Source organism: Microcaecilia unicolor, chromosome 3, assembly GCF_901765095.1.
Source record: "Microcaecilia unicolor chromosome 3, aMicUni1.1, whole genome shotgun sequence".
In the NCBI taxonomy this organism is placed as follows: Eukaryota; Metazoa; Chordata; class Amphibia; order Gymnophiona; family Siphonopidae; genus Microcaecilia; species Microcaecilia unicolor.
Window position 1 is genome coordinate 457,309,481 of NC_044033.1, and position 18,093 is coordinate 457,327,573.

General features: G+C 44.0%; 1 protein-coding gene across 2 annotated transcripts in view; it reads left to right on the plus strand.

Moving 5' to 3' along the window:
- The first annotated feature begins 2,151 nt into the window (after positions 1-2,151).
- The window catches only part of AGPAT5 (1-acylglycerol-3-phosphate O-acyltransferase 5), a 229,283-nt gene continuing 213,341 nt past the window's right edge, over positions 2,152-18,093 (plus strand). For both annotated transcript variants that reach the window (XM_030198946.1, XM_030198947.1), the window contains exon 1: positions 2,152-2,620. In XM_030198946.1, the coding sequence (XP_030054806.1) occupies positions 2,402-2,620 (219 nt within the window). In that variant the 5' untranslated portion in view covers positions 2,152-2,401. The remainder of the gene's footprint in view (positions 2,621-18,093) is intronic.

Consider the following 18,093-nt stretch of genomic DNA (forward strand, 5'->3'; position numbering starts at 1 on the left):
TACATGTTGAGTGAAGAGAACTTTTCTCTGATTCGTTTTAAATTTACTTCTGTGTAGCTTCATCGCATGCCCCCTAGTCCTAGTATTTCTGGAAAGCGTAAACAGATGCTTCACGTCGACCCGTTCCACTCCACTTATTATTTTACAGACCTCTATCATATCTCCCCTCTGGGACACAGAGGGTAGACGCAGTGGCGCTCCTAGGTCGTCTGCCACCGAGGCGGATCGCTGCTGTGCACCCCCCCCCTCCCCGGCTGGGAGCAGTCGCACAGCTGTTGGCTCCGCCGGTTCCCTGCCCTGGAACAGGAAGTGTCAGAGGGAGCATGGAACTGGCAGAGCTGACAGCCACATGGCTGCTCCCTTCACCCCCCTGCAGCATACACCCGAGCAGACCACCTCCTTTGCCCCACCCTCGGTACACCACTGGGTAGATGCTGGAATAGGGATGCAGAGGAAAGATGGATAGTGGGAATAAAGAGAGAAGAAATGTCAAAAGGACAAAAGACCCTGAAAAGAGATTTAAGAAGAAAAAACAGAAGAGAAACAACAAAGGTAGGAAAAAAAATATTGTTTTCTGAATTTATTAATTGTAATATGTCAATTTCAGGAAATTAGAAAAAAACATACAAGGGGTAGCAAACGTTCAAAATATTCTCAAAAAGCATGAAACATGCAGTTTGCTTTGTTTAACACAGACTATGGGGGACTACAAACATCTAAAAATTTAAAGAAACAAGGCCTCAAAGCTCAGAGAGCATCAGCCCGACCAAATGTATTAGTTTTCCCAAAGGAATGCCCAGATATTATCATTTGCCGAGGTTTTTTTGGTCTGAGGTTTTGAGTAAAATATCTGAAATCCTTTATTTGTCAACTACTATCTCCTTGAAACTTATTATATGGAAATCAATTATCTTACCTGAAATATCTGATGAATCGGACAAATTTCTATTTGATTTTCTAATATCTGTTGCTCTTAAACTCATTGTTAATCACTGGAAGGACAACTCACCTCTGTCTTTCCCAAAGTGGTGGAATTGGGCTATATTGTATAAGAAATATGAAAATAATTTAAATTGTACTTTCTACAAATCTCATAAGTTGTTAAAATGGAAAACTTTAGATAATTATTTATCTCATTGGAGCTGACTCTGTGGGTGCTTGAGCACCCCCAGTATTGAGGAAATTCCTTGTATGTGTCCAGGGAGGGGTTATTTCCATTGGGCTTATCACCCCCAATAATTTTGAAAAGTTGGCACCTATGATTTATCTAATACTAGTAAAACATGCCCGTTTCTGGAGCAAATGAAACGGGCGCTAGCAAGGTTTTCCTCCCAACCCCTTCGGCGTTGTGAAGCCACTGACCGCCATTGTTCCAGACCTCGTCAACGCACGCCACCTTCATCTCCCGAGTCCTTGTTGGTTGTAAAGCCACTGACGCCATTGCTCCGCCCTCAACGTCATCACGTTTGACGTGAAGGCGGGGCCCAGACACAGCGATTTCGGTGGCTTTACCACCACGAACCCTTCGAACCGGAAGTGCCCGCAGGTACTGACTGTGACGTCAGTGTCCTCAGAACGTTGAGGGTGAGTTTTATTATATAGGATATAACTCACAAAGGTCAGCCACTTTGTTATCCAAGAATATTTATACTTATATAATACAAGTACTACAGAGAAAGCATGAGGATTTCTCTGTAGTACTTGTACTGTTCTTGTTACTATTATATATCTGTGACTTTATACCTGAATTTAACTATATATTTTTGTATTTTTAATTATACTCAATAAAATATTTTTTTAAAATTGAGAAAAAAAGTAAAATATTTTTGCCATTTTTGTTCTTTCAATTACACATAGCGTTTTCGGAGCACAGCGTGAAATATTCTGTTTCTTTCGTTTTATTTCAAGAGAAAACACACGCAGCCTTTTACGGTTTATTCACAGCTTCCCCCCCCCCCCCCTCTCATTTTATATGTACAGGCAACGCGCGAGCACGAAGATCCGCCTCCTTTAAGTTATGACAGCACCGAATCACCCTGTCCTTTTCCTAGCAACCTAGCATGCCGGAAGACAGTTTGTAGCCAATCAGCGATGCTCTTATTGTTGGCGCTCCTGCGCTTGGGGCTGGCTGCTCTGTGCTCTGGTGCTGTCGCGGCGGGGTTGGGAGGAGAGGATGTTGGCGGAAGCTACAGTGTGTGAGCGAGGGGACGCCTTCTACACTGGCGGCCTCGGATGGATGTGAACGCTGTAGATAGGTTACGGACTGGGGAGGGGTGTAAGGCCAGCACACTGTGCAAAGTTTAGTGCCGGCGGATAGGGTAGAGGGGTGGCGGCACGGATTCGAATTACAAATTAATTTTAATTTTTTTGCTCCGTTGTTGGCTCCTTCTCTTGACGAAGTATGTTGTTGTCCTTGGTGCTGCACACTTACTCTCTGCGCTACATGCTGCCAGCCGCCGTCATGTTGGGAACAGCTCCCACCTACTTTCTTTCCTGGGCAGTGTGGCGTCTGGTGTCCTCCCTGCTGCCTGCTCGCCTTTACCACGAGGTAGATGACAGACTGTACACCGTCTACCAAAGCACGGTGCTCTTTTTCTTTGAAAACTACACGGGTGTGGAGGTGAGTTTGACCTGTTTTGGTTTTTTTTTGGTGGTGGGGAGGGGGGGGGGGGGAAGGTGTGCACAGAGGAGCTTCTTCTAATGTTGGGCACTTCAGGACCTGGTCTTCTCTTGTTCCAGGGGAAGAGTTTTATTGGCATGATAGTTAAGATACATAAAGAGAAAAAATAGAGACTTACAATATATAGAAACGTCAATAGGAGAAATAATTTCTAGGTTCTGGCCTGTTTCAGATATGTTGCTGGTATGTAATCCTGACTGAATTGTGCATCTCCACAATGAAAAAAATTTGAAAATGCATTTAAGCCCTTTGAAGAGTCTGTTGGATGCTATATTCAAAGCAATATCACAGGTTATCATATGTATGGGTAGGCTCTAGCTTTTCTGGAGACAGTGATTGGTTAAGTGTAGGTGCACCTTGCTGTTCACAAAGTTACATAGCCTTATTTTACTTTTTCTTGATTATTTTTATTTTATTTTTGCTATTATTATTTTATGGTATGAATGCAGTTGTAAGTGTACTCAACTTTCCTGTCAATTATTTTGGAATTCTTTTCACCTCCTCTTTTACTCTGTGTGTCACCTTGACCTGATTCCAGAAAAGGTGTCTTAGCAAGTCATTAATAAACGATAAATTATAATTATTGGTCAGTGACCAATTCAGTAAACAGTTTAATCTGCTCTAACTATTACACAAATAACCAAGCTTTCATTCCAGCTGCCAGCGAGTCAGCCAGCCCCATATCTCCAATTTCTCAAACATGTGTGGGATAAACATAAAGGAATGCTTTTCAGAAGGAATGGATCCTAAGGAGCTTAGCTGAGATTGGGTGGCAGAGCCGGTGGCGGGAGGCGGGGATGGTGCTGGGCAGACTTATACGGTCTGTGCCAGAGCCGGTGGTGGGAGGTGGGACTGGTGGTTGGGAGGCGGGGATAGTGCTGGGCAGACTTATACGGTCTGTGCCAGAACCGGTGGTGGGAGGTGGTACTAGTGATTGGGAGGCGGGGATAGTGCTGGGCAGACTTATACGGTCTGTGCCCTGACAAGGACAGGTACAAATCAAGGTAAGGTATACACAAAAAGTAGCACATATGAGTTTATCTTGTTGGGCAGACTGGATGGACCGTGCAGGTCTTTTTCTGCTGTCATCTACTATGTTACTATGTCCTGTCTGATTTGTTGGAGAAGCCAAAGCAAAAGGGGGGGGGGGGGGGGAGAATGCCCTGGGCTTGCACTGGGCTTGCACAGATTTTCTGTTCTTCATACTTTCTCCTTCTTTGGAACTCTGGTGCAGAGTTTCCTGTTTTCCTCTTCCTGTACCCCACTCTTACTTCTTTGCCCTCTTACTGCCCATCTCTATACAATACACTCCTGCACTCTCTATGCTGGTACTTATCAAACTTTCTGTGGTTATGACCCCATTATCATGGCCACAGAAAGCATGTGACCCTCAAAGGCACAAGATGATGATGTTTGTGTGGACAGCCAGCTCAAGTTGCAACCCCAAATGGTGGTTTTCTGATTCAATTTGGAGTTAACACCCAGAGTTTGGGAAGCCCTGCTCTATGCTGTATTGTTCCTTCCCTCTTAACACTACTGGAGTTGGAGAAAGTGTTTTCCTACCATAGACAGTTGATTGGTCTAGTCAAAAGAATGAGCCAATCGGAAGGAGGAGGTGGAAAATTAGCAGCTACAGCAAGCAGGCAACTTACTGTCATCCTAATGCCCATATTGTTATCATTTCGTACTGCCTGTGTATTGTATGGAGAATAAGTTCAGGTCATTGTTTCTCTTTTTAAAAAAATTGAATTAACAGCTATAAGTTAAGTATGCTGGACCTTTATCTCTCTCTTTCCAGGTTCAGGCCTAGCTCCTGTCTGTTAGCCTGAGTTTTGGGAAGGCTAAGCTTCCTCAAGCCTTTATACCAGGGACCTGTGCTCATGTTGCATATAAGCTTTGAGTTTCTCTTGCATTGCCAGTAATTTTTGTGATATTGTAGTCACTGTGGACCAAACAGACATAGAAGATCATTTCCTAACTGTGCACTATACTGTTAATATTTGTTTACTGAGGGGCCCATTACATTAAGTGCTACTGCATCATCAATCAATACAGAAGTATAAAAATCTTCTCTGTTGCATTCTTTGTGCCTTTCCTAATAACACCTAACATTCTGTTTGCTTTTTTTTTGACCACAGCTGGCCATTGAGCTGAAGATCTCAGTTTTTCCTTAGTATCCTCACCAGACCAGTAAAAAATGTGTGTTTTTTGCAAGTTGACCAGTGAATGGAGGCAGAGAAATAAAATAGTTCTATGTGTTACACCCCTCAAGGGTGCCACACAGAGTTAGATCCTCAGTATTTCCCAGTCTACAATAGATGGGCTGGTGGACTGTGTGGCATCTGACCCAGTTCGAGAACATGGGCTTGGGGGGGGGGGGGTATATCCCTCCTTTGAGGGTTATGTTCCATTAACAGTAGGGAAATTTACTTGGAGCCGTGGTGACATTCAAAGGAGTCAGAGAAATAGCAGCGGAGGTAATGGGAGGGAGGCTTCCATTATGTCTGCTGCTATTTCTTTATTTGCCTCAAGTGAAAAGGGATCAGAATTCCTCTTACAGCAGTGGTTTTTACTCAGTCTACACTGAGTACCCAAGGGGCTTGGAATTTTGCCGGGTATTTGTTTTCAGTGCACATTAGGCTGAAGCAGGCAGTTTGGTTACTCTTAAAGTCAGAATTTCTTTGGCAAGTGGTGTTTCAGCATAATTGCTCAGATGGACTCTGTGTTCAACGTGTTATCTGCCAGTGTTCATGTTGGGCCCTATATTCAAGTCTCCCTTCTTGCAGCATCCTATCTCATTACTGGTCATATGGGACACCTCAGTTTTGAGCGTTGCTTCATTTAGGCAAATAAATATTTTGATAGTGCTTCTCAGTCCCTGCAGTACGCAGGTGTCCTGGTCTGGTTTTGGCATTTCTTATAGGTTTATTAATAAGTTTTGGCTTCCTTCAGGTTTCAGATTGAGGGTGTTTCTTATCTCCTGTAGTTCTGATTGTATTGCCTTGAGGTAGAGAAAACTGCTCTTTTCCCGTGAACTCACTGGTGTAACCTGTTGGTGCTCAGTGGAAAGTTCCAGTATGTATTTTCTTTACCCTTAGCAGATGATAGGTAGTTCAGGTTGGTGCTCCAGCTCCCTGGCCTGTCTCCTGACCTGGTAGAGCATGGAGCATGGCTCTGCTGTCCCCAGTCATGCTTTTTAGTTTCCATTGGGTTAGAACCGAAACTGAATCCGTGACTGAAACTGGCCACTCAGTTTCAGCAGAAACCAAAGCCAAAACTGGCCAGACCCTGCTCCCCTGTCACAACTGCCACTGCACACTGCCAACCAGCCTGCTTCTCCACCACTGATGCACACAGCCTCCCTTCCCCCTCTCGGACACATCGATCAGCCAACTCCCACCCCTCCCTCTGGGGCTACCTTAGGTGCCCTGGAGGTCTAGTGGCCTAACTGGAGCAAGAGCATTTCAGTCGCTCTCACCCCTGCCATTTGCAGCACCAGAATGGCCACCATGATCGTCAGTGGCAGCTTCATGAGACTGCTGCTGAAGGTCATGACGGCCATTTTGATGTCAGAGACAGCAGGGGTGAGAGCAATTGTGAATTGCTCTTGCCGTAGGTAGGCCATTAAACCACCAGGGTGCCTGAGGTAGCCCGGGAGGGGGGAGGATGTACACAGGAATGGGGGAATTTTGATTTTAGCCAAATCTTAAACCTGGATTTCGAGTCAGTGTCGATGCCAAAACCGAAATTCAGTCAGCCTCTACACTGTGTGAGGCTTTGGCTCAGCCTTGTGGGGTCCTGCCAGAGAAGTGCAGTTTCCCCCCTCCCTTCTCTACTCAGTACACCCTGTTTGGGTGTTTTTTCACAGATTCCTCTTCAGCTCCCAGGCAAAACAATTTTAATCTAGCCTGCCTGCTTCAACTGATCCAAAGGCAGAGCTATTCTGTCCTTATTTTTCTCGATCTGCTACTTTTGACACTGTTGATCACCTCCTACTCCTTGATACGCTGTTTTCACTTGAATTTCAGGGCTCTGTTTCTTGGTTTTCTTCTCATCTCTCCCATTGCACTTTTAGTGTGTGGTCTGGTGGATTCTCCTCCACTGCTATCCCAGTTTCAGTTGGTGTACCTTGTGGCTCTGCCTTGGGACCTCTTTTTACCTCCATCTGTACTTACTCTCTTGGTGCTCTGATCTCCCATGGTTTTCGGTATCATCTTTATGCTGATGACTCCAGATCTACCTCTCTACGCCAGAAATTTCAACAGAAATCTAGGTCCAAGTCTCAGCCTGCCTGTCTGACATTGCTGCTTGAATGTCTCGCTTCTATCTGAAACTTAACATGGTCAAGACTGAGGTTCTCATCTTTCCCCCTAAACCCACCTCTTCTCTTCCCCCATTCTCTGTTTCTGTGGATAACACTCTCATTCTCCCTGTCTTGTCAGCTTGTAACTTTGGGGTCAACTTTGACTCCTCTCTCTCTTTCTCTGCACTAATCCAATATACTTCTAAAACCTGTCGTCTTTCTATAATATCACCAAACTTTGTTCCTTCCTTTCTGAGCACATTACCAAAATCCTTAAATCCTTATCCACACTCATCACCTGATGCTTAGATTACTGTAAATTGCTTCTGACAGGTCTTCCACCAAACCATCTCGCTCCCCTTCAATCCGTTCAAATTTCTGCTGTACAACTTATATTCCGCCAGTGTCGCTATGCTCATGTTAGCCCTCTCTTCACGTTACTTCATTGGCTCCCTATCAATTTCCACATACAATTCAAACTCCTCTTATTGACTTATAGGTGCATTCATTCTGCAGCTCCTCAGTACCTCTCCACCGATATCTCTCTCTACACATCTTCCTAGGAATTCCGTTCATTGGGTAAATCTCTCTTATCTGTACCGTTGTCCTCTACTGCCATTTCCAGACTCCGTTCCTTTTATCTTGCTGCACCATATGCCTGGAATAGTCTTCCCAAGTCAGTCAGGCTGTAAACTGCCAATAAATTTGACCATATGACTCTCCACAGGACATTGGCTGCCTGTTCCATTTAGACTCCGATTTAAAATATCGTTGATTAGTCTTAAAAAGCCGTATTTTAACTGTACCTACTTAGCTTACTCATCATCCCATGCACTCTACCATGTATGCTGAAACCCTTGCAAACCTCCCTACTTTCTGTCCCTCCACCATCTGTTATGCTGAATACTATATGATCAACTGCATTATGTAGGTCAAGGTCCTTCTCTGGCTGTATTCAAATCTGGCCTTAAAGCCCACCTTTTTGAGGCTGCCTTTAGCTCCTAACTTTTATTCACTTGTTCAGTACCCATGTCCGTTTTAATCATTCCCACCATAAGTAATTCCCAAATCCCTTATTTGTCCTGTTTGTCTTGATTAGATTGTAAGTTCTGACGAGCAGGGACTGTCTCTTATGTGTGTAGTGTACAGCATTGCACATGTCTGTGCTATAGAAATGATAAGTAATAGTCGTAGTAGTGGTGGTTTGTTTCTCCCTGTTGGGGAAATAAAGTTCAGTCAGTAAAAAAAAAAAAAAAAAAAAAAAGATTAAAAAAGACAAAACAGCATGCCCCAGTGAGCTTGGGGGCACTGTGGAGACATCAGAACCCTAGGGCCAAGGTCTGCCTAGCCTGCATGCACCATCTACGTGGCCGGTCATGCCTGCTGGCAGACTCTGCTGTCTGCAAGAAATAGCAGCTGAGCACAACTGCTGGTTTGGTCTGCCTTTTGTGATGGAGTTGGAAATGGTCCTGGGGGAGAGGGGTGGGGGAAGGAGAGAACTGCTGGAATCACCTCGCAGATTTCCTGCATGAAGGCATCAGGACCCACGGTCCCAATGTCTTCTGTCTTTTTTTTTCTCCAGTTTCTGTGCAGCAGGAGACTTCACAGCCTCCATTGAGGCTTGGAGTGGTGGGAGGATTTCTCTCCTACCCTCCGCAATCTGCATGCGGGGGGGGGGGGGATGGGGGTCCCTTAAAGACCCCTAACATTTTTTGACTTCAGAGCTTAAAATGGTTAAGCATGCCTTGCAGGCACAAGCTGGACTCTAGGCCAGCAGTGGGGCCTCTTGGGGTGTAACGACCTCCAGCCAGGGCCTTGCTCCAGGGGCCAAATAATGCAGAAGAGACTGGGTAACTGCAGTGGCTCTAGGTGGTCCCTGGAGGCTCTCTCTGACACCCAGTCCTCTTAGGATTCAGATTTTGAGCAGGAAACTCCTCAAAAAGAGAAGGCTGAGGAGTTGTCCCACATGATCTGGTTTAAGAACATAAGAACTGCCATACTGGGTCAGAACAGTAATCCATCTAGACCAGTAAGCTGCTTCCAGCAGTGGCCAATTCAGGTCACACAAGTACCTGACAGAATCCCAAATAGTAGCAGGATTCATGGTCCTGATCCCAGGGACAGGCAGTGGCTTTCCCCATGTCTACTTCAATAACAGACTTTGAACTTTTCCTCCACTAACTTGTCCAAACCTATTTAAACACAGACTAACCACTGTTACCACATCCTCTGTCAACGAGTTCCAGAGCTTAACTATTCGTTGAGTGGAAAAATATTTCCTCCTGTTTGTTTTAAAAGTAGTTCCATATAATTTCCTTGAGCGTCCCCTAGTCTTTTTACGTTTTAAAAGAATACATAGTAACATAGTAGATGACGGCAGAAAAAGACCTGCACGGTCCATCCAGGCTGCCAAACAAAACAACTCATGTGTGCTACTTTTGTGTATACCCTACTTTGATTTGTACCTGTGCTCTTCAGGGCACAGACCGTATAAGTCTGCCCAGCACTAGCCCCGCCTCCCAACCACCAGCCCTGCCTCCCAACCACCGGCTCTGGCACAGACCGAATAAGTCTGCCCAGCACTAGCCCCGCCCCCCACCACCGGCTCTGACACAGACCGTATAAGTCTGCCCAGCGCTATCCCTGCCTCCCAACCTCCAGTCCCGCCTCCCACCACTGGCTCTGGCACAGACCATGTAAGTCTGCCCTGCCTCCCACTACCGGCTCTGCTATCCAATCTCGGTTAAGCTCCTGAGGATCCTTTCCTTCTGAACAGGATTTCTTTATGTTTATCCCACGCATGTTTGAATTCCGTTACCGTTTTCCTCTCCACCACCTCCCGATTTGGATTATTCTTCCCAATGTGTGTCAATTTGCATTTGTTCACATTAAATCTTATCTGTCATTTGGATGCCCAGTCTTCCAACTTTCTAAGGTCTTCATGCAATTTGTCATAATCCTCTTGCGTTCTAACAGTTCTGAATAGTTTTGTGTCATCTGCAGATTTAATCACTTCGCTCTTCGTTCCCATTTCCAGATCATCATTAATATGTTAAATAGCACTCCACTATTCACCTTCCTCCATTGAGAGAATTGACCATTTAACCCCACCCTCTGTTTTCCATTGATCAGCCAATTCCTAATCCACAATGGAATACATCAATTTGTTTTTACCTGTTCTACGCCACTAACCCCCCCCCCCCCCCCCCCCTGTTTACTAAGCTGTGCAGCAACCCCGACACAACACATTCATTTTGGTCGCCCTTCTTTTAATCTCTTCTAATTCTGCTATATCTTTTGCTGAGGGGAGATATAATTGAGTTCTACAAAATCCTGAGTGGAGTAGAACATCTTCTTCATACTGATGGTTTCCTGGGGTTTCTCGAAGATACATGTATGATATTTCCTCATGTTTTTCTCTCTCTCTCTCTCTCCTTTCTGTTCTATTTAATATTGTAGTTCTACCCTTTATCCTGCAGGTCATGTCTCAGTATTTTGATTTGATTTCTTTGCCTCTTGCCTCTTTCTTTTATTTTAGATTTGTTAGCCGCCCAGAAGGTTTCCCATAGGGTGGGATAGTAAGTAATAAATAAACTTGAAACTTAAAAGTGAATCGATTTTTTTTCCACTCTTTCAAAAAGTACAAAGACGAGGGGTCACTCATAACTACATGGAAATACTTTGTAAACAAATAGGAGGAAATATTTTTTTACTCAAAGAATAGTTAAGCTTTGGAACTTGTTGCCGAAGGATATGGTAACAGTGGTTAGCGTATCTGGGTTTAAAAAAGGTTTGGACAAGTTTCTGAAAGAAAAGTCCATAGTCTGTTATTTAGATGGACACGGGGGAAGTCACTGCTTGCCCAGGGATTGGTAGCATGGAATGTTTCTGCTAATTGGGTTTCTGTTAAGTATTTGTGACCTGGATTGGTCACTGTTGGAAGCAGGATTCTGGGCTAGATGGACCATTGGTATGACCCAGTATGGCTATTCTTAAGTTCTTATGACCAGAATTGCACACAATAGTCAAGATGTGTTTGCAATATGGAGCAATACAGAGGTGTTACAATATTCTTTGTCTTATTTTCTATCCCTTTCCTAATAATTCCTAACATCCTGTTTTACCTTTTTGGCCGCCGCCACACACTGGGCAGAAGATCACAGCGTATTGTCTATGATGACACCTAGCTCTTCTTCTGGGGTGCTGACTTTTAAGGTGGATCTTGGCATCAAGTAACTATGATTTGGATTATTCTTCCCAATGTGTGTCAATTTGCATTTGTTCACATTAAATCTTATGTGTCATTTGGATGCCCGGTCTTCCAACTTTCTAAGGTCTTCATGCAATTTGTCATAATCCTCTTGCGATCTAACAATTCTGAATAGTTTTGTGTCGTCTGCAGATTTAATCACTTCGCTCTTCGTTCCCATTTCCAGATCATCATTAATATGTTAAATAGCACTCCACTATTCACCTTCTCCATTGAGAGAATTGACCATTTAACCCCACCCTCTGTTTTCCATTGATCAGCCAATTCCTAATCCACAATGGAACGTTGCCTACTGTTCCATGACTCTTTAATTTTTTAAAAAGCCTTTCATAAGGGATTTTGTCAAATGCTTTCTGAAAATCTAGATACACTATATCAACCGGCTCACCTTTATCCACACGTTTATTCATTCATTAAAAGAAAAGAAGCAAATTGGTGAAGCAAGACTTCCCCAAGCTGAATCCATTTTGACTCGGTTCCATTAAGTTTATCTGTGTTCAGTGATTTTATTCTTTATAATAGTTTCCACTATTTTGCCTGACACTGACTTCAGGCTTACCAGTCTGTAATTTCCAGGCTCACCCTGGATTCTTTTTTAAAAATTGGCATGGTTGGCCACCCTCCAATCTTCAGGTACTACTGACAATTTTAACAGCAGGTTACAGATCAGTAAAAGCAGATCTGAAATTTCATATTTGAGTTATTTCAATACTCTAGGGTATATACCATCCGGTCCAGGTGATTTGCTACTCTTTAATTTGTCGATTTGGCTCGGTACATCTTCCAAGTTCACCAACATTTCTTTCAGTTCCTCTGAATCGTCACCCTTAGGGACCATCTCTGGTACAGGTAGATCTCTTACATCATTTTCAGACAGAGACAAAGAATTCATTCAGCTTCTCTGCTATGACCTTGTCCTCCCTGGGTGCCCCTTTTACTCCGTGATGATCTAACAGTTCACTGATTTGCCTCACAGGCTTTTTGTTTCTGATATACTTGAAAAAAGGTATTACTATGAATTTTTGCCTTTGAGGCCAAGTCTCTCTTTGTATTCTGTTTTGGACTTCTTAAGGAAAACACCACCAAGCAGGTGGAGGTACGCTAGAATCCTGCGCAAGGAAAAGCACACAGCAGAGAGTAGGAAAGGAATGCACCTCCAGAACCGGGGAAGACATGTATTGTAAATCAAACCTTTATTCCAAGTCACACAGTGCCAAATTTGCTAGCTTTTCTAATTTCTGTTAGCACATCTTCCTCTGGAGTTAGGGGCTGTGGAACTGGTGCATTGCGAAGATCAAGGGCAATATTCTGTTTACTTTGTAGTACCAAAGAAGGGTGACTCCTTCAGCCCCATTCTGGATTTGAACGGAGTCAGTGCCTGTCTGCAGGTGCAACATTTTCACATGGTAACCTTCAGGTCTGTGATTGCCTTGATTTTGCTGGGCGAGTTCTTAAAGTCCCTGGACCTGATGGAGGCCTGTGTGCACATTCCCATCGCAGCCCATCATAAGCGTTATCTTTGCTTCTGTATTCTTGGGCACCATTTCCAGTTTTGGGCCTTGCCCTTTGGACTCACCATGGCCCTGCGCTCTTTCTCCAAGGTTATGGTAGTAGTCACTGCCTTTTATGCATCGCCAGGCAATCAGGGTAAATCTTTACCTGGATGACTGGCTGGTTTTGGGCGGTTTAAACTGTGGAGGCAAATTGGTCATTTTTTGGTTGGAGACCCTGAATCAAGGCATCTGGTTCCCTCCCAGGTACTGGAGTACCTGGGAATGCACTTCAGCACTGCCTGTGGGATGGTATTCCTCCCAGAGGACTGGGCAGCGAAGCTTCAGGTGCAGATTGTGGGAACTCCAGTTCCCATAGTATGGGACTGCTTACAGTTCCTGAGCTCCATGCCTACAACTCTGGAAGTGGTGCCTTAAGTTGAGGGCTATAATGCAGCTACTACAGTTGACCCTGTTGTCTCGGTGGGTGCCCATTTCTCTCTTCCTTTATATGGTAGGGAAGCACCACATAGCGCATCCCAGGATGCACTGGGCCTGACAGAGTGCCATTATTTTGAAGGTGGTGCTGGAAGGAGGAGAGAGTCGTTACAATGTATGGGGGGGGGTACTAGACCACCAGGGCAGGTGGGGGTAGGGTTGCCCACTTGGCCACCAGGGAGTTTGTTTTGGTGTCGGGATTGAGGGGGGGGGGGGCTAGAGATCCACTGGACCTCCTGAGGGTGGGGAAGAAGGCCACTGGGTCACCAGGGAACCTTGTTTGGGGAGGGGGCCTGCAAATGCATGCTGGACATGGCTCTCCATTCCTCCCCAATGCTCTACAATTCCTAACTCTAGCTCTGAGCTGGTTTAGGGTTTGCTGTGGGAGCAGCACAAATGTTTGGCCCACTGGCTGCTGAGCATTGGGGAGGAAGAGTAAGTGTCCTGTTTAGCATGCAGTCAGAGCCCACGTGCATTGTTTCACGTGGTCGCGGGTGCTATTATGGTGCTAATAGCCTCTAGCTCCCGCGTTTGCTTCTAATCATCGACCCCTGTGTGCTCAGAGGTCGACAGTAGGTCAGGTGATTTCTGATGCTCGTGCCTGTGTCAGAACTGAGATCTTGAAAATCCCAGCATCTAATATTTTCATTCCAAAACTTATAAGTGAAACATTTTTCTGTTGGACCTCAGTAGCGACTCGTTTCACAAGAGCCAGAATATCTCTTAGCTCGCCTTTACTCTTCACCGGTCCAACCGGTTTCTTATTTTAATATTATTTAAATATCCATTATATACATTTCTTGAAGCTTTAACAAAAAGACTTAGCTTTAGTTGCAATCATAAGCAGTGGGACTACTGCTGCGTCAGGGTTCTGGCCACATGTGCGCCATAGTGTGGACCGGACCCTGATGCAGCAAAAGCAAAACATGCCACATGTCGGCCACTGCTGCTTATGATTGTGACTAAAGCTAAGTCTTTTTGTTAAAGCTTCAAGAAATTTATATAGTAGATATTTAAATAAAATTAAAATAAGGAATTGGATTAAACACTTGGACCGGTGAAGCGGCAAGGCGAGCCAAGAGATATTTTGGCTCCTATGAAATGAGTCGCCACTGAGGTCCAACAGAAACCTGTTTAACTTATAAGTGTTGGAATGAAAATATTAGATGCTGGGTTTTTTTGGGATTGTTTAATCTGCCCCTGTCTTTGTGTTAAGTTGAACTTTTAAGTGTGTCATCTTGAAGCGCAGAACTGAGATCTGTGCATCAGCCTGGGAGTAGAGAGAATTAATAGTAACTTAGTAAGTGATACTCAGATACTTTGAAAATTTTAGGAGTTACAATTGACCGCAACCTTACATTAGAAAACCATGCGAAACTCATAACAAAGAAAATGTTCCATTCCATGTGGAAACTTAAAAGAATTAAACCTTTCTTCCCAAGAGAAGCGTTCTGCAGACTGGTGCAATCATTGGTGTTATGCCAACTAGACTACTGCAATGCCATCTATGCTGGGTGCAAAGAACAAATTATTAAAAAAAACTTCAAACTGCACAGAACACAGCAGCCAGACTCATATTTGGCAAAATGAAATATGAAAGTGCTAGTCCGTTATGAGAAAAACTACACTGGCTCCCTTTAAAAGAACAGATCACTTTTAAGGTTTGCACCCTGGTTCATAAGATAATCCATGGTGATGCTCCAGGATATATGTCAGACCTTATTGACCTACCAACCAGGAACTCTACCAGCTCATCACGAACATTCCTGAATCTCTACTACCCAAACTTTAAGGGACTGAAATATAAATTAACATATGTATCCAGCTTCTCTTACATATGCACGCAAATTTGGAATGAATTACCAAAATCCATAAAAATAACACAAGACGACATGATCTTCTGTAAACTGTTGAAAACTTATTTATTTAAGAAAGCACACAATAACAACTCCTCATAAATTCAAATTAACAAAACACAATTATACAACATGTATTCTCTATATCTCAACTGTTTTGCTAATTATCTTGATTTCTAGTTTAATGATCCTAATTGTTCAAGCTATTTTTTTTGTCATGATTGAAGTTTAACCTATTACCTTTAGCTGTTATCATAGGACAAACTTTCCTCTTGTAACCTAACCTAATCTGTCCCTTTGCCCCAACTATGTATTTCTCCTATCCGGAACTGGTAATCACCACTTGGGGAATTATGTAAGCCACATTGAGCCTGCAAATAGGTGGGAAAATATGGGATACAAATGTTATAAATAAATAAAATGGCAGATAACTGCCCAATAGTCACACTCATTTTCAATTCATTATTAAATCGACATTGAACGTGATATTATATACTTGTCTATGGTCTGTCTTTGGCATTTTTGGGACATACACCATGGAAGTCTGCCCAGCCCTGTCCCTTATGTTCCAACTGCTGAAGCTGCCATCGAAACCCACTCCAGCTTATTCATCTTCTCATTTGTGGGACATAGACTGTAAAAGTCTGTGCTGCACTGTCCTCATGTTCCAGCCACTGAAGTAGCTGTCTAAACCCTTTCCAACTCATCCTGAACCAGATTGATAAATACAAGAGACAGATTATACAAGTCAGTATCGGCCCTAGTTCATCACAGCCGGAGTCGCCATCTAAGCTCACTCGACACATCCAGCCATTTAAGTTTAGGTATTTTATACCTTCCGTTTTCTAAATAGAGATCCTCTACGTTCATCCTATGCCTTTTTGAATTTTGTCATCGTTTGTGTCTTCCACCTCCTTAATGGAAGACTTTCAGCATCTGTGTTGTTAAAGCAAGGGGGAGGAGACAGTACTCAAAGAACTTGGTACTTTGGTAGGTGAGAAGCTGGCACAGGTGCAGCCTACATTTCCACAGGAACCCCCTAGGAACTGCTTTTGTCCCTGTGGGAGCCCTGCTGGAACTGCTTCTGTACCCTTGGGAACCCCACAGCCCCAGAGAGATTTCCCGCAAACCCCGTTCCCGTGCAGGTCTCTAGTCCGCTGTCCTTAGGTGACTGTATTGGCCTAATCAGGACATGCATTCCTGCTGTCCGGTAGATGAAATCCAGGCCATCTAAGACATAGAAGTCCAGTGTTGATCCTGACACGCTCCCTGAGCATGTTGGCACCTCCAAAGGGGTCCACAAACGTAATCACATACTTGGGAGCTATAAATCTGTCTGGCAACCAGCTTCACCCCGAGATGAAGTGCAGATGTTTTCTATGCTAACAGTGTACTTGGACTGTTAAAGAAACAGCAAATATCCAAACAGCCATGACAGTCTTGCTCACACAGATGATTAAAGTCCAGGCCTGTTTGTGGACATAGGCCTCAGTTGCACACAATATGACACCGGGGACACTTCTACAGGACATAGGTGTGTTACAAAAGGGGGCCTTCTGCTACTTTGACAGATGTATACTGGATCTTTCCAGGGAGCACCACCAGTTAATACTGATGAGGCCACTGGTAAAACTTAGGGTTTTTTTTTTCTCTGCCTCTATCTGCTGGTAGGAGGGGGTAACACTCTCTTACATGAAGCAGCTATTTATGTCATCTAGAATTGTATTTCCTTAGCATGTTCAGATGAAACATTTACCAGTGGAGTAATTTAAATCACCCCTTATTTTTGTTTTTCCATTTATATTAGCTTTCCTAATATTTGTTAGCATTTGATTATCTGTTTCTTTATCCTAACCAGGCAAATAATTTATTGCTACTGCTGTACTTTTTTTCTTATTCCACACATATATTTTCTGTCCCTCAAATTTCTACAGTGCATTTTTTTTTGTTCTTGCAGGACTTATTTACATGATTCTTTTTTTATGTTTTAACATATAGCCAAAGATTCTCTCCCCCCCCCCCCCAAGTCTCCTGTACAGCTGTGATGAGAGCATCAAAATTTGACACTTGCAGTGCAATAGATTGTTCTCTGCAGAATTGCTGTGAGAGACCAGAAGTAGACTGAAGTTTCATTGTTGGCAGCAACAGTAACAGTGAAGCAGCTTTCTCTTGATTCTCTCATTTCCTTAAGCCATCTCAGAGGAAGACAGTGACATTACAGCATCTTGGGCAACCTCCTTTTCTGTTGCTTCTCAAGTGTCAAATTTTGAACCAAGTGATTTAGAGCATGATGCTGAGGCCCGGACAGCATGGCCCTAGGTTCCACATCCTCACCATCCTCCTCCAAGCTAGCATGAAGAAGGTAGAGGTATTGAAGGAAAGTAGGTAGAGAGGATGACTCTTAGGATTGTATGGGAGGACTACAGAAGTGGAATCTTTCAGGAAAATGGAATAAAATGACTTAAATAGTAATATTTGAGTCCAGGTCATCAAGGCAATGTTGGCTATATATATTTTATTTCTGTCGGATATTTTATTTATTACTAGTGAAACAGGCCCGTTTCTTGACAGAAATGAAACTGGCGCTAGTAAGGTTTGCCTCGGAGTGTATATGAGTGTGTGTGAGAGAGAGTGAATGTGCGAGTGTGTGTGTGTGACAGAGAGAGAGTGAGACTGGGTGAGAGTGTGTGTGTGAGAATCAGAGTGTGTGCCAGGGGCCCCTCTCTCCTCCGTCCCAGTTCCAGGGTTCCCCCTCCATCCCTCCCTCCGTCCCTCTGAGTTCCAGGGTCATCCCCCCCTCCCTCTGAATTCCAGGGTCCCTTCCAGTTTCAGGGTCCCCCCCACTCTCCCTCAGAGTTTCAGGGTCCCCACCCTCCCAGTTCCAGGGTCACCTTCCCTCCCTCCCTCCCAGTTCCAATTGAACGTTGGAGGTGCCTTTTATATATAGAGATATAGTACTGTGTAATTTTTGTTAGGTGTTTTGATTTTACTTATGG